Below are 17,080 nucleotides of genomic sequence, written 5' to 3'. Positions count from 1 at the left end.
ACCCTTGTAAGGATAAACCCCAAGTAGTCTCTCCTTGGAAACTGACACCAGTAGTGATCAGGGAAATGGATTTGTTTTGCCACACTTTAGTCTCCATTGGGGATGCTAATGGTGAAGGCAATGATACTCTAGTTTGTGATTTGGTTAAGCAGCCAGAATCCTTAACTTTACTGCTGTCTGTCCAACCATGGAAATAACGTTTGTTGTGGAACCCACAAGACTATTAAATACATCAACAGATAAATAAAGGTCTCTTTCTGGAGAATTCTCCGAGATATCTCTGTTATCTCTGATATTTCTGAGATATCTTTACTGCTATCTGAAGATTTTAAAAAATATGTAAGCATATAAATGATTTAGTTTCTAAACCATTAAATATATGCATCAACCATTCATTTTTTTCTTTAGAATCAGTTACCGTACTGCCTACAGACATGGTGAAAAAACGATGTACAGACGTAAATCCCAGTGCTGCCCTGGATTTTATGAAAGCAGGGAAATGTGTGTCCGTAAGTCTAGCTTCTTTTTGCTTTGAAATTCCGTACATTCATTGCAGGGCTGGTTTGGCTCCCTTTTGGGGGTGATTTGTGGGAGCTGCATTACTGGGGGCTCAGTTATTCATCAGTGGTGCACATGCAGATCTTGTTGAAGTCAATTGGTGTTGTGCATATGGAAATGACAGGATAATTGGATCTCAGAAGTCTAAGTAACCAACCTTGATGTGATTCTCACTAATGATTACATGGCACATTACATCTCAGACAGCACAAGTGTCAGAGCATTTTTCAACACAAAAAACAAACACCAACAAAACCAGTAGGGAAATGCAAGGCCTCAGCATGGGCCCAGGTTGATCCCTGAGCAACTCTTGAAGGTATGAAGGTCTGTAACAACTGTTTGAAGGCAGCAGCACCACCCTGTTGTAGGGCACATGCTGCTGTCTCCAAAGCTTCCTAAATCTAGAATTTGAAGAACTCTGTCCAGACTGGCAGTAACCCTGGCTTGGCTCTCTTTCTCCCTCTTGCAAAGCCTTGTGAAGAACCTAGAAAGGTCTGATTCTTAAACTAATATTCATTCAAGATCACAGCAGAAAGGAGGAATTAAAATAGAGGGTGTGTTAATCCATAGCTTTGAGAGTGTATGTGAGTGGCTGAACACAGGTCAGCTGGAAACTTGTTCAAAGCTGTACAGCAGACTGGACAGCTAGGGGCTTCCACTGGCAAGAGTGATAGAGAGGAGCTTATAATAGGTGAGCACATGTGAAAGGCAGTGTGTCCTCAAAGTTGTGTAAATGTGTACAGCTAAAAATAAAATTAATTCAGTAGTATTTAACATTATTTTCCTCTGTGGATACACATGTACACAGCATGGACTGTAGCTGTAAATTTTCCAGAAGTCAGGACACTGAATTTGTCTTAAACTTTTAATCTCCTTGAAAAACTGGGTTTATCAGAGCCAGTCTTTTGTCAGTAATGTCATTTGTGGGTGTCTTTAAGAGCAGCCCAGTGAGGGGCTGGAGCCTCTGGATTGTGGGGGCTGGTCCCAGCTTGCCGCCCAGTTGCTGAGCAGGCCTGTGCTTGGCAAGCCCAGCCAAGGGAAAAATGTGACAAGCCCTACATACTGGGAGAGCTGCAGCGTGTACGCTGCCCCGTCAGACCTGTGGGCTGCTTGTGTGTGTAGATCAGCCTCATGTCCCCCCAGCCCAGGCCTGGCCCCCAGGGCCTGCACAGCGCAGCCTGCGGGTGGGCTCCTGCCATCCTGGGGCCGGGCAGGCCTTGGCCCAGGTCACCTTGTGTCTGTCACCACACACCTCCTGCCTAACCATCTACAGCACTCTTTACCTGGTGCTTTTTCTCATCTGAGAGTGGGAGAAACAGAGATGATTTCATAGATTTATCGCCTCCCTTACTGCTTCAAAGACAGTGGTGAAGCATAGTTTTCAAAGTTTGGAGGAGCTGCTCCAGCAAAATGCTCTGCAAAATAACAGATAACAAGAGATTTGCCATTGCTGCTGGATTTTGCAAACCATGTTAGGAGAAGTCAGTACAGTGGATGCATCTTTGGTCTCTGGTAAACAGAGTCTGAAAAATTAGCATCAATACATACATTAACATTATTTATTCAATATAAATGTGAAACAGTGCCTAGATTTGTTCAGAGGCACAGTTCTGTGTTTTGTGAAGTGCATACTGAAAGTGACTGATCGGATTTAGTTGTATATTGGAAAATTGTACGCCGTGAATGTCAAAACATCATGAAATCCTCATTTACTTTTTTTGTTTTATGGCACTCACTGGAATTTGAAAATAAAGCAGTAAGATCTTTGATTTAAAATGTATTTTCTGCACAAGACAAAGCAAGGTCAAAATGATACTGAAAAAAAACACCCTACTTTAAAAGAGAATCAATCTAAGATCAGATCAGCATTTTTTTTATCTTTTTTTTTTTTTTTTTAAACGTATTTATTAGACTTATAAGAACCAATTTTTGTCTATATTTGGTTATTATATAAATGAGAATGATCATAGAATCATAGAATCATTAGGTCAAAAGACCTCCAAGATCATCTGGTCCAACCATCCCCCTGCCACCAATATCACCCACTAGACCATGTTCCTAAGCACTACATCCAACCTTTCCCTAAGCACCCCCAAGGACAGTGATGTTTTTCGTTTGATGTTTTGTTTGTTCCTTTGCTTGACTTCTCAGTTTAAAAAGCTCAATTAGAAAATTCTACTGGCAGATGATTTTGGTATGACTCAACACTTCAGTGCATTTAGTGATGAAGTGAAATCTTGTGACTTCCTTTTTAAAATACTAATTAGGAATTTACAGCATGAATACTCACCAGTGCCTATTGTCCTAGTGGTAGCACTTACTAATGGTATTGCTACTGCACTATTGTGGGAAGAGAATTACTTGTCACTGTATAGAATTATAGCAAGAATGTGGGTGCCTCACATTGCTGAAGTCTCTAAATGTAGTATTCACAAAGAAAAGAATGACCAACAGCAAGAGAAAAGCATGGGCTGAAATTTAAGTGGTTTACATATATGTTTTTGATTTTTTCCAAGTTCATTCTGAACATATGAATTTGAATTTGTCTTAGGATATAAGTTTTCTGTGGAATTGTGACTCTAACTTCGTAGTTGTTTCTAAAATCTTTCAGTTTCAGGTGATTCAGTAGGTGACACTTCTGTTAAGATTTCACTTTTCAGTAAAAATTACATTTGTGTTTTGTTTTTGGATTCAGTAAGTAAACTCATGTGTGGAAAATACACAAACAGACCTTTTTATCACTTAAACAATAATTTGTATTTTGTTTGTTCTTCTCTAAACAACAAATTACTGTTGTAATGTAAACTGTTCAAACCCAGATTCAGAGTTTTAGTATCACCTTTTAACTAATGCCATTGATAAGCCTATGTATGGTGCCACAAAGTGAAAAATCAACAATATAAATACACATATGATTGCTCAAAAAAATCCAAACTCTTTCACATTTTAGCCAAGAAACAGGCAAGTAACACTGGTGGCAGAGACTATATCAGAATCAGATATTGTTAGCAGTATCAGTAGAAAAATATCATGACACTGTCTGTTAAAGTAGAGGTATTTACATGGATTGCATAATTCTGACTCGTCTCTTATTTAGTTAAGGAAGTGCATTGTGAATATTGCAGCTCTCATTTATTTATTTATTTATTTATTTTAATTTGGAATATGGATGCTAGTCTGGGCTACATGCTGAGACACCTTTTTATTAATAGTGTATTATTATTATTATTTATTAAGTTTACAAAATCCATTCAATTTTATCATGTTTCTGAAGCAAAAGAATTCAGGCTTTAAGATGTCTTCTGGTAGCTTTGCTGTAGATTAACGCACATAAAGTAGATTCATCCTTGTAGCATATTGGTAGCGTGAACATTAATTTACAGTTTCTGACAACATAGCAGGATTAAGCCTGTTGAATTTCCTTGAGAAAGAAAATGGAGAATAGGAAGAATATAGGTAGAATTATGAAGCTATTTTACCGAGTAACTGAATTTCCCTCACCTTAATAAAAAACAGATGTTAAGCACAGAAGAAAAAAAAAAAAAAAAGGTTTAACCAAAGGATACGTTCTAGCATATAGTATGGAATTGAAGAATTTATTTGAAAGAACACATTTATAATGTAGTTTAAAAGTAGTTATGTGTGTTTCATTTTTCACAGAAAATGCTGAGGGACTATATTTTAATTAATTTCAAGGAAGGTGAAGTTAAATCTTGTACAATATGTGGAAGAGTTCTTTTACATTTCCAATCTAACTTGGTTTATGCATTCAATTTTCATTCTCAAAATGTTGAGGACTTTAACAGATAAAGAAGCTTATTTTTTTTTTTTTCTTGAAAAGAGATATATCTCTTCAAATTACTCTTTCTGAAGACTCTAGGAATCCAAATCAGGATACAGTGGTATTAGCACAAATGACAAACACAGAGCATGCAGTCATGCATGTGGTATGACTTCTTTTGTTGGAAGTGATTTATGTGAAAGAAATAATATGGAGATTTACTTACAACCCCAAAACAGACCTTGTTCAGGTATCACTTTTTTCCTTCTAATATAAATTCTCAGTGCAGTTGATCAGAATTGAGATCAGAAATATGAGATTTATTTAATGAGATTTCAGGTATGAAATTTCATGAAATCAAGTATGTCTTCAGGTAGCTGCTTATCTGATGTTGTGACTCATTTGTTTTAAAGCTGAAAGTTTAAATTGGGAACCATAGTGGATTCTCTTGGTCATTTACATACATAAATAATTACAGACAAAATATCTCAAGCTTTTGTTTGAGTTAGTTGATTTACGCCTGGCTTTTCAAAGGAAATAAATGACAGATAATATGATCATAAAAATGCTTTCATGAACTTCCATTAAAGATAAAAATAGCCTTTTCACATTTTATAACTGGAAATTCTTCTGTATCTTCTTTTAACATCAGATAATGTAATGCACAGCTGTCTAGATGTTGTCTATGGCGATTTATCATTAAATAACTTCATATCACTTTCTTAATCACAGAGAGCGGATTCATAAAATGCCATTCAGAAATTTCAAGTCTTATCATATTCCACTCTTCATACATGCTCTAGTTCAGAAGTGGAAGTGGCATGAGGCACTGGAGTTACTCCACTCAGCTGTGATACTTTAAGTAGGCATCACAGCGGAGGAGCAATCTGCATTTCCACCGCAGGTGGTATGGTGGAACCCATCAGCATTTAAGTAGGTATTTGAATTGTAATCTTCTCCTGAGTTGGAGCACTCTCTCCCTCCCTTCATTGGTATCAGTATGAGCCACGTAATCAGCATGTGAAAATGACAACTTGATCTAAGATTGCATTACATGTGCTACGCTTCTGGCACGACTGGCTTAATCCCCCTTAGTATGAAGCTATAGTGCTGCAGCATGTCTGTGAGCACTTTTGCGAAGCCCTTGCTTCACACAGCTTTCAGCTTGCTGTACTAGTTGTGTCAACGATCTGCACAGGTTATACGTGTCTTTTCATGTTAATTCACATTGCTGAGTTTTCTCAACAGGGCATTATCATTTGGCTGGGTGCAGAAACACCAGTGCCTGGTGTTAGGAACAGAGACGAAGATACACTTGTGTCTGGGGAACTGGGCAGCCCCTTCCTGCACGTGTGCACAGCAGCAGGTGTTTTGTAGATACTTCAGGTTGGCTGATGATACTCTGTAGTCAGAAAAAGCAAATCTACCTTCTGTGTTTAAGAAAATGAAAAAGATGTGACCTGCTGAAATACAGACATGTAAGTAGGAAAAGGCAAAATTTTAGGGAAGATTTTGAAAGAAACAATAAGAAACAGAAGAAAATGGAAAATAGATAAAAAAGCAAGTATGCAAGTTTAAGCTCTCATTGCTTTTCATATGTTGATTGATTTTCCTTTGCAAAAGAATAAGATATGACTTATGCAATTTACTGCTGTCAGTGAATTATTGGTGCTTCTTTACACTGCTCATTATCAAAGAGATTTCACATTAAATTTTTCATCTGTTTTTGCCCATAAATATTTTCTTACATCTTGTGTACAAGAAAAGTCTCTCTGTTCCAGATGTACTTCAGGTCTTTTCAGCCTGAAAGCTGAAAAGCCTTGCACACTTTTTAGGTCATGTAGTAAATTGTGGTTCTCTTGTCCCAATGTTCAGTGAAATAATCTTGGTATATATGCTGTCTCTTAGGAATGTTAACTACAATTCAGTTAATAAGAATCAGTTAGCCCAGTTAGTGTCTGGAGAGTAATTTCTTTTGGTTACAAAATAGGTATATCTAGAATATAGAAGGAAATTGCTTATTGATCAGATATATTTTGGGGCATTAAGTAACTTAAAAAAGAAATAAAGGAATACTGGATAGTTATTTTTTATAAATCTTGAACATTTTTGAAATATTCTTGGCCTTTAACTTCTTCAAAGTAAAGAATTTCATGTCACCCTTCTCAGAGAAAGAAATTTGTATGCCATATATGTATATATACACACATGTATATATGTATATATATGTATATATATATACACACAATTTTAAGCGATCTTTATTATGTTTATTTGGAAACAATAATATTTACATTTTAAGAGGTCTTTCATTGGCCCTTATCCCATGTTGTTTAATTGCTGAAGTTAGCAGAGGTTTGGCTGTCAAAAAATGTATACAGTGGTAATGATTTTGGGTAATGTATGTTGGTATTCAGTAAGTTATTCAAGCATGCACACATAGCATGTATGTGCACTGCTATCTCATGTTGTTTTATGGTTCACTGGGAAGATTTTTCACACACTTGGTTTAGGGAGAGCTTCAGTGCCCATGTCACCACTTATTATGCAAGAATATTCAAAGATGTAAGTAATTCATATCTAGATGTAAAACTAATGGAGTTGTGGGATGTATTATTTAGTCATTATTTCCGTAATAGATAGAATGAAATAGCTTTGGGAGTATTAATACACATTAATGTTTTTTATCTTTTGACATTTAAAAATACATATTCTCCCTGTTGAAGGTCATTTTAATGCACATCTGAAAAGTAGCTTATTAAACATAAAAGTTGCAAAGGAAACCTAAAGGCTGTAATATGTAATTAGTGTCTGGGATCCCAGATAACCAATGATTTAAGTAATATATACTGTTGATCTCTTTGTGGCTCTCTTTCTTTGTGACCACACAAAATATAAATATGACTATCCTGCTTCATCATGTTTAATTAGAAAAACTATCACAGGACATTTTACAAGTATTTGCTCCAATTATTGTATAGCACTTTCAATCTGTTCAGCACAGAAATGATTTGTGTGAAGTCTCATTAAAATTCTTGTATACACCAACTTTGTCTTTCCCCATTGTTCACCTTGTATTAATTGGTACACTGATCATATTCCTGTCATTTTTTAATTTTTATTTTTTCTGGAAATGTAGGTTCAAAGAAAATTCTCATCCTGTGCACATTTTTTAAGTTTTATTGTTGTTTGAACTGGATGGAAATGATTCCAGTGTATATATTTTGGAAAGCTGAGGGCATTTCCTTATGAATATAATGCCAAAAAAGTTGCTGGTTGCCAGTTCTTCCTTTTGTATTATGAGTCAATTATGTTGGTGTGCAGCATACAGAAGCTAATTCAAGTTTTCTTTGTGTCAAAATGAGGTGTCAAATAAGACTTATTTCAAAATAAGCCTTATCTGCAGAACCACACACATACATTCTTGCAAATCATAACAAAAAATAATAATGAAAACTTTTAAGCAGCTCTGATTATCACTTATTAAAAAGTTGCAGTGATTCATAGGGTTTGTACCTTGTGCCTTACCTTAAGTGTCATCAGTGTATTGTTGTGCTTTATTTGAACTATGCAACTATTCAGAAAAAGCAATATTAAAGTCCTGACGTGTTGCGAATCATATTTTGTCCATGCTGTTTCAAGAGAACCACATGTTTTTGGCTTGCAGTTTTCCCTTTCTTAGGGTAAAGGGTTTCACCCTTGCTCAAGCAGGGCCACCAAGAGCAGGCTGCCCACGACCATATCCAGGCAGCTCTCTAAGCTAAATTACACTATGACTGTTTTTCCATTGAATGTGGACAATTTTCTCTTTGTTAAATGCAGAATTATTTGAGAAGCACCAACCTGGATTAGTTGGATCCTTCAGAATAAGGCAAAATGGAAGAGACAGAAGTCAGATAACTTATTTTGAAGAGCAGCCATCAAATATTAATGTGCTAATATTTATTTTACTTTTAAACGGTATTTGAGGCATGAAACATCTGGAATGAGAGTAAGTTTTGAATATCTTTCCAAGTGTTAAGAGCTGTAATTAATTTTTATTCTTATTTCCTTCTCTGACAGCTCACTGCGCTGACAAATGTGTCCATGGTCGCTGTATTGCTCCAAACACCTGTCAGTGTGAGCCTGGCTGGGGAGGACCCAACTGCTCCAGTGGTGAGTTTTCACCTGCTTCTGCCTGTCTTGGGCTTTTTCCAATGTGTTGTCCTCTATTTTGGGTGGATTATCACTGATCCTGTGCTTGGTCTCCTGGTCAAGGCATTTGTTTTGAGTTGTGAGGTTCTGTGTCTGTTCTGATTTTTTTCTTCATTTACTTGAAGACAGTGTTACCTTGTAGCAGCACAAAATGTCTTGAACTATTTTGTGCTCAGAAACATTCCAAAAAGTACAGATCTTAGTATCTGGAGTAAGTAAACAAAGTTGTATTTGAGCAGTAAAATCTTTTTTTTTTTTTTGTTTTTTTTTCCATTATTTTCTTGCTCTGTGAAGAATGATGGTGCAAGGTCATCTACAAAAGCTATAAGTAAATCTTCCAGACAACCCTATCTTCCTTTTTTTTTTTTTTTTTTTTTTTTTTTTTTAACCAGCTGTGTTCTTCTCTTGCATCAATACTTCCTCCCTGTTTGCTCATTCTCTTTACATTTTTTTCTCACTTCAGTCATCTTTCTCCAACTGTCTTCTCCTTCCCCTTTGCCATAAGAGTGTGTGCAGAAGAGAAGGGAAGCAAGAAAGGAGTATCGAGGACATATATAGGATGAGTCTGGGACACCTTGCTATGGTGTCCCGGTTGATATATGGCTTTAGTCACACATCAGCCAGCTGGTGGTCATACTTAATAGGGAAATTATGAAGGTGGAGGCCATCACACACTTCATACAAGAACATAGCAAAACCATGTAATGAAGTACTAAAGTAATAGCAATTAACAACATTTTTAGGCATTGCAATTTTCTAGACCCTCTGAATGTGAAACCAGGTGCTGCAGTCGAGGAACGAGGCTGTCATAAGACAATGAGTCTTGACAGAGGGCAGAAACCCCTCCATAGTAGGAGTGGCATTTTGTGTACTTTGTCTTCATCTGTCAAAGGTAAACAATTCATGGTCTGCACAAATTATTTTTTGCCTTTACCCAACATAGAGTTTCTCAGAGTAATTCTGTATTTTTGCTCATTATAACAAGTTATTTATTCAGTCTTTCTATTCCCTTTCATAAAGTCTTTGGAGATATTATGTTTAGTCTAACACTAAATCATGTACTTCATTACAGTCAAGTTCAAAGTAGGTCACTGCTAGTGACTGTCCACTTGAAAGAAATGCATTATTTTTTTTTAGTCAAAAATAAAAGATATGTTCATAATTTAAATTTAACAGACCATATAAAAATATAATTCATAAAACAGAGCTTATGTTTTGCATAGCTATTATGCTACCGGTTTACTTAGTATGGGATTCCTGTAAAAAATAATAACTGTGAAAAACATAGATAATCAATAGGACAAAAATAATTTTGGTTATATTTTCACCCTCATTTTTTTCACTTAATAAAAATATGGATTTTTTTTTTTTTTAGTAAGATACTTTAGTGACTCTCCATCTGGAACTGATCATGTGTTGCTTATTTTCTGAAATATGAGAGAGAATTAATAAATTACATGAAAAAGAACTTACTATTTTAAAATTATTATGTTTGGTGTATAGTCTTTGTATATACTTACAAGCGCTTCTTCTCATAAACAGCTCTAAAGAAGCAGCAAATTTTGCTTAAGGCATAAAATGGAAAGAGTTGGCATTGCAGTGTTATGGTAATGCTGATCTTAATCTAGTGTGCTGAATTGTAAAAGGAAATTGTCAAGAAATGTTATCTTTCTTTTTGAAAGCCTTATGAATTGAGCTCCTCTGTAACTAATCAAATGTACAAAAGAAACGTGTATCACTATACAACCTAGAATGAGGAAATACTTTTATTTATTGAAATTTCCAAGTTTGAAACTAATTGAAAGGGCAATTTTGATGAGAGAGGAATCTCTAAATCTCTCTTTGGAAATAATCCTTCCTCTCACAGGATTTTGTAGAATCCATTTCCCTTACCTGTTTGGTATAATTCATTCTGAATACATGTGCGGCTATTTTCCTATGCTTCTTCCTCAGTTCACTGCCTTTTACTGCTTGTCATGGCAGTCTCAATAGCAAAAATACTTTCTGGTGTGAATACACAACAGGCCAAAACTGAAAGAGCCTTTGTTCAAGCACTTTTGAACAGCGTGATCTCTTGAGAGTTTTGTGATCCTCGGAAGGCTTCTGCATGACATTAGAGCTAACTGGAACTGCAGAAATTTGTTTCAGATTGCTAGTGTGGCCCTAGAAGTGGGGTAGGCTGAGGAGGGGGATAGTTTTGTTCATGTGTTACTGGGAGATTTGGCTTGGAATTTGTCCCATTCCATGCAGACAAATTTAAGTAAGATGTTGCTTTCACTAGATTGTCCTTTTGAGTGTTAATGCCGCTATTTGTTGCTAACCATGTGTGATGTACTTGTCCATGTGTCTGAGAGCTACAATGCAGATCACATCAAATTGTAGAGCAGACAGTAGTCTTGGAAAGATAAGTTGAATCTCTGGCACTGGCTTTTATTGTTGATTGCCCTGGCGCTTGGTGTAGGAGATTTTCAAATTTTGCTTTTAACTGTATTTTCTGCCTGATCCCTGACTTGATTAGTGTTAGTAACAGAAAGGCACAATGGGATACAATGAAGAGAGAGCTTTATTTTTGCAATCATTTCTGTTGATACAACAAGATACTAATTAAAGCAAAATACACGTAAATTGCCATACTGTATTAATGTGCATCATATAAACACTTGATTACTCAATTAAATAATGAAGCAGGAACAATGGTTAAAAGACATGCCAGTACAGTAGTGGTTACTGATGACTAAATAAGATAGTCTGACTGAAGGGGAGAGACTATTCTCAAAGTGGGAGATCCTAGGCAAACTCTCAGATTTGGAACTCTGTTCATTTTCATGGACACAGATACCTTGGAAGCAACTGTTTTCTACCTAAGCACAAAAATTTTCATAAAACTTCAGAACTAAAGATTTTCTTCCAAAATATGATCCTTTCTCTATTGGGATTGATTATTCTCCTTACAAAGGAATTTCATTTGCAAGTATCAGAACAACACTGCTAGACCTGTTGCATCATCTGTCCATCTGCCAAATCACACCCTATGCTTTATTTGTTGTCTCTCAGTTCTATTTACCCACTTTGTTTAAAACAATTTTTTAAACCATATGCTGTGGCCTCTGTATTACAGTGGGTTCTGAATTACAGTGGTGGTAATTGCAGACAAGTGCTTCCCGAACACTGTAATATTCTCTCTAAAAGTGATAGTAATTGCATGGACTAAACTGGTGTATTGTACAATAAAAGCTGGGTAATTACATTTCCTCCTATCTTTGCACACCATCACATGCTATGGTCTAATAAACTTGTCAGGGACTAAACTTTTTGGTGGACTCTCATTTCCTTTTGTGGCAACCTTTACATCCCAATAGCTTAGGTCAGCAGCTTCTTTCAGTTCGGGGGAAAGAAGGATAAAGATTTAAGTAGAATACTCTGTCAATGTCTCTGAGGCTGTCCTCATTCAGTGCTTATTTCTAACCTAACCCATAGCTCTCCTGTCCTTCACATCCTCTGCCGATCTGAAAACCTTATATCCTACCCCAAAAAAATGTATGAGTGGATGTTTTCTGCTGTGTGTAGAATATGGATCATGTTTTATGAATTTGACTAATTAAATTGTATCTCCTTGGAGAATGTTTCCTCTGTGAAATGTTGTTGTTTGTTTTTTTTTCCTTCAGGCTTTTTTTCTTTTTTTCTCTCTCTTTTTTTTTTTTTTTTCCCTCCAGTTAAAGGTATTGCAGCCTATTAGGTAGTATTTGCTTGCAGTGAATTTCAGTGGGAATTGATGAAGGAGATGATGCTAACATACATCTATCTAAAAAAAAAAAAAATTTTTAAATCAACAACTTGAATTGGGATGTCACTCATTTACAGAATACTTCCATCCTAGCAGAACGATAAAAGTCATACAAAATAAGTTATTCTAATAAAGATTTATTGACTGAGCACGGTATACAGATTAATGACAAATGAGTGGACAGAAGACATGTTGAATGCCTTGAAGTACCTTGAAGTGAGTCAATCAGCACAAACAGCACACTCTCAGCACCACTTTGAAGTGTTTTTGAACTTCAGGAGTGTAAGTTGATAGGTCCTGGGGAGAAGGACAAAACTCAGAAAGGGACACAGATAGATATGCTTATAGGTGAAAAATATGAACAAATAAATTTTATTGAAAAGAAACATCAACCAACCAACCCCAATCTTTCCCTGCTAAACTAGATTGCTAAACTAGATTATTGTTTGTATCAGATTTTTAAACTGTGTGTGTCAGGTTGCGTTGTTATTTGTTATAAGAGCATTTTTGACTATGGGCTGTATATAGAAGTCTTCTGTAAAAGTTGCTAAGTGTAATGATAGCTGGCTGTCCAGACGTGTAGAGCAGATCAGACTCTGTTTTCCATTTATAGATTATATTTTCTGCCCATTTTCTTTTCTCAATATTGGAACAGTATTTTGCTGTAATACATAATATACAGACCTCATCATCAGTTTTGAATGTGTGTGCAAGTTAGATACATATGCAACCTAATGTGGATCCCCAGTAGAGCAATCATGACGTTCACTTTGTTTTTCTTCTTATGCCCAGTAGTCCACAAATAATTCCTTCAAAATCAATAGGACAATTTCTGAATAAGCTGGAGCAGAGGCAAAAGGCCAAAATCGATATTTCACTGGCATGTCTGCAAGGAATATAGCCTTCACAATCCCCAGCTAGCTTCAGTAGTAAGGCAGAAAGGGAATGATATATATTCCGTTTTGGTTTATGACAACTATGCTAAGACTGTCTATGGAAACACGAATATGCACTTTCTGTTCTGTTGTGTAACCTCAGATTTGTTTGAATTATTGGATTTTCATTTGTAATTTAATTCTGTTGGTAATTAATAGAATAATATTGTGACTATAGTCTGAAGGCATGGAGGTAGAACAAGTAGCTTTATGGCATTAAGCAGTTTGACTCCAGAGTTCTATAAACCATGAGAAAAGAACAGCTTTGTTTTTTTCTTTAGTATTTCAAGTTGAGTGTTTAAAGCTGTCAGCTCAGAAAAACATCTTTGTACCCTTAAATGCACCTGTTAAGGAAAGGTACAGTAGCCCTGCTACTGTCAGATTTCATTTACTCTTGTGGATGTTTATAAAGTTTACAAATTCCATGAAAATCTTGCTGCTTTCTTCATGGCACTTGGCAGATGCAGAGTATGGCAGAAACTGGATCCCTTGGCATAGCTTGTGTGAGACACTCACGTGAGCTGCAGACACTGCCAGTTTCTCAGTGGAGCTTGTAATATCCATTAACCCTGAGGAGGTGGATGTGTGAATATTTTCTGCAGACAACATTACACCCCAAATAAAACAGCCCCCAAATTCTAGGTGCTAATCAAGGTGCCTAGGAGCATCTCATATGTGACAACACAACTTGTGAGCCTTGAATGCTAAGGCATTGCTTTCTGTTTTGTTTCTCAAAAACATTTGAACTGAGAGCTTGCGAGATAGAGAGCCTAGTTCTTCCTTAATTTTTCTAAGCCATTCAACAGGCAGTAGGAATGAGTTCTGGTTTTAATCACATGCTAGTACTACAGAGGATTAATTCACAGAACTTAGTAACTACTAAACACACTAGTAAAACTGCAGAGTGTCCTGATATGGAGCCATTTATTTTTATGGAAAATGTAGAGAATTAGCTCATTCAAGTAATTTAGAACCTCCCTCCTGCCCCTCAACTTCAGAATGGCCACATATAAATGCATTATGTTAGCAAAAGTGACAGAATAATATAAACAGTCTTAAATTCAAACTTTTCCTATTATGCATATCCTTCTTATAGTTTTTACTTCTCTTAGGTAGGACTTCTATAATTCCATAACTGACATAGCAGTTTTGCCAGCTGAACAATTTATTTTCTCCTCTAACAAGGCTAGTATTTCTGGGATGAGAAACCGACCCACCAGCAAGTCAGGACAGGTGCTAACAGGGAAAACAGATATTAATGGAAGTAGCCATCATGTTCATTGTCAGTGAAGTCACTGCAGTGGGATCACAGTAGGTCATATCAAAATTCCCAGGGCTACACAGAAGCTGTGCTTTTCTGGAGTACAACAATGCATTTAAAACTATATTATTATCATGTGTAAGATCATTTCTATAAAGCAAGTGAGTTGTGAAGTTTTAGGATTTATAGGATGCTTCATTTTTTTCTGATGGATTACCATTTCAGTCTTGAAGTGAAATCATAAACAAAAATGTATATTCTACAAAGCTGAGTTATCAGTTACAGAATTTACTTAAACTGAGATTTACTGAAAAAAGACACCGAAGTAAGTGGCAATCATTTTACTCATTTGTAAAAAAAAAAAAAAAAAAAAAAAAAAAAAAAAACTGGATCAGAGAAGTCTTTCATTTTGTCTTTGACCAATTTTTTAAACTCAGTGTATTTGTGGTGTTTACCTGAGCTGATTTGTTGGATAACCTGTTTTTTTTATATTTATTTTTTGCCAGTAGCAATGCAGAAATATTTTTAGAGTTGGTTTCTTTTCGGTCTGTTTTATATATTTGGTCACTGGCTCATTTAGCAGGTTTCAAACATGTGAAGGATAATTATAACATTTTTTACTAACTTAACAGTTAAGATGGAATTTCCCAATTAATTGGGGGAAAGGAAAGGAAAGGAAAGGAAAGGAAAGGAAAGGAAAGGAAAGGAAAGGAAAGGAAAGGAAAGGAAAGGAAAGGAAAGGAAAGGAAAGGAAAGGAAAGGAAAGGAAAGGAAAGGAAAGGAAAGGAAAGGAAAGGAAAGGAAAGGAAAGGAAAGGAAAGGAAAGGAAAGGAAAGGAAAGGAAAGGAAAGGAAAGGAAAGGAAAGGAAAGGAAAGGAAAGGAAAGGAAAGGAAAGGAAAGGAAAAAGCTAATTTATGGCCCTACTTGGAGATCTGTGGAATATTGGAATCATGGACAACAATATATTTTATACAATTCAATCTTTTGTAACTTTTCTTATAATAGTGATTATTTTTAACACATTTTATCTCAGTACCAAGTAAATTGAACATCAAGAGCCATCTGTATGTGTTTTCCCTAGCCATTATCCAGACTTGTGTTCTGATGTCCAAAGCACTTTAAAGAGTCTTCTGAAATTTATGGCATGTGAAAGGCATATAGTTCTAGTCTTTTATAGTATCTGAAAAACACATTTTCATTGTTCTTCCACTTCACGGATCAAAAGGCTTTTACAAAGTAATAAAATAAAATCCCTAAATTAAATTAAAGCTTAGCATTTTGAATCAAAATCCTTTCTTTTGCACAAAACAAAAAGAAAGAATGAAAAATATGCCACAGGGTAAAAGCCTTCAATATAACAAATGAAATCAGATAGAAACAAAAGATTCAAAGGAAATTCAGATTTTAATAGAAAGCATGTTCTGAAAAACAAAAACAAACAAACAAAAAAAACACTGTGCATTTCTGTGTCTAGGTTGTTGACATACTAAGTCTTTTACTAAAAGTCAGTGATATTTTATAATTATTATAAGTGATTCTCTGCAGGAAAAGATTTATATTCTGATATGTATGTGCATGTATTTTCATAAAATCCTGAGGTGTCTAGAACAGCATATCCAAAAATACATGGAGAATAATCTCATTTTTTTTGTTAAATCAGACTTTGAAACTTTTCTAGAGGATATTTTTATTCTTGTATTCAGAATAGCCAGCTTTGTTTTCTGGCCTTTTAGACTCATCTCTGAAATTTTTGTTTGTCATGTTCCATGTTTACTGTCTTGCAGTCTGTGCTGACATACAGGTTTTTGGCACTAGGGGCTTATTGCATCTTGTCAATTTTTGAACATACTTGGTAATTTATAGATTTCAGAATCAGCAGGACTTGAATTTTATTTGGTTTTAATTCCACTTGGGAGATTAATTATCCTGCAGGAATGTTCCGAGGGAAACAAATGCTATCAGTTCAGATCCACTGCTAACCAAACCGTAGTATCAGAGAATAGTTTTAATGCTCTGTAAACTTCCCAGTAAGGTTGATCTGGATTTAGATTGGTGACAACTTTTATATTTTTGTCATGGCTTTTGCTTAGTGAATCAACAGATGTTGTTCTAAACACAAACATGCTCAGAAATTGAGTAACATCTGCATGGCTAAGACTTTTCCTGTTCATATCAGCAAAGAGTTATTGAGGATCCATAAAGTGTTATCACATTTAGTTTTGTATAGATCAAAGTTACATAATGTATTAACATAAAATATGATCTGACTGCTGTTATGTATGTGAAAACCTTGTTTTCTGTGAAGGTTATTGATGTAATTTTCTGACAAGATTTTAATCTGGAGTATGGTATATGCCATGCCTTTGCAAACCTTCATATTGTAATTATAGGAATAGAGGAAATTCCCATAATTGGGGAAAAGAGTGAACACTATGTTCATGTATGCAATACATGAATTAGAACTGAATTTCCTTTTTCCTGTTGACAATTGGAAGTCAGATGGGGCATCTGTTGTTAATTGAGAAAGGGGAAGTATGCGTGCATTTATTTATTGAGGTCCTCAGAA

The 17,080-nt window shown here is 35.6% G+C and overlaps 1 protein-coding gene across 1 annotated transcript in view; it reads left to right on the top strand.

Annotated features, from left to right (window-relative positions):
• MEGF10 (multiple EGF like domains 10) overlaps window positions 1-17,080 on the top strand; it is a 103,046-nt gene that overhangs the window by 30,185 nt on the left and 55,781 nt on the right. Inside the window, exons 5-6 of the mRNA XM_084505324.1 lie at window positions 409-509; window positions 8,402-8,494. Coding sequence (XP_084361450.1) covers window positions 409-509; window positions 8,402-8,494 — 194 coding nt within the window. The remainder of the gene's footprint in view (window positions 1-408; window positions 510-8,401; window positions 8,495-17,080) is intronic.

This window comes from Aythya ferina (genome assembly GCF_964211825.1).
Source record: "Aythya ferina genome assembly, chromosome: Z".
In the NCBI taxonomy this organism is placed as follows: domain Eukaryota; kingdom Metazoa; phylum Chordata; class Aves; order Anseriformes; family Anatidae; genus Aythya; species Aythya ferina.
Note: the sequence above shows the minus strand (reverse complement) of the source record. Positions and strands in the feature narration are given on the sequence as shown.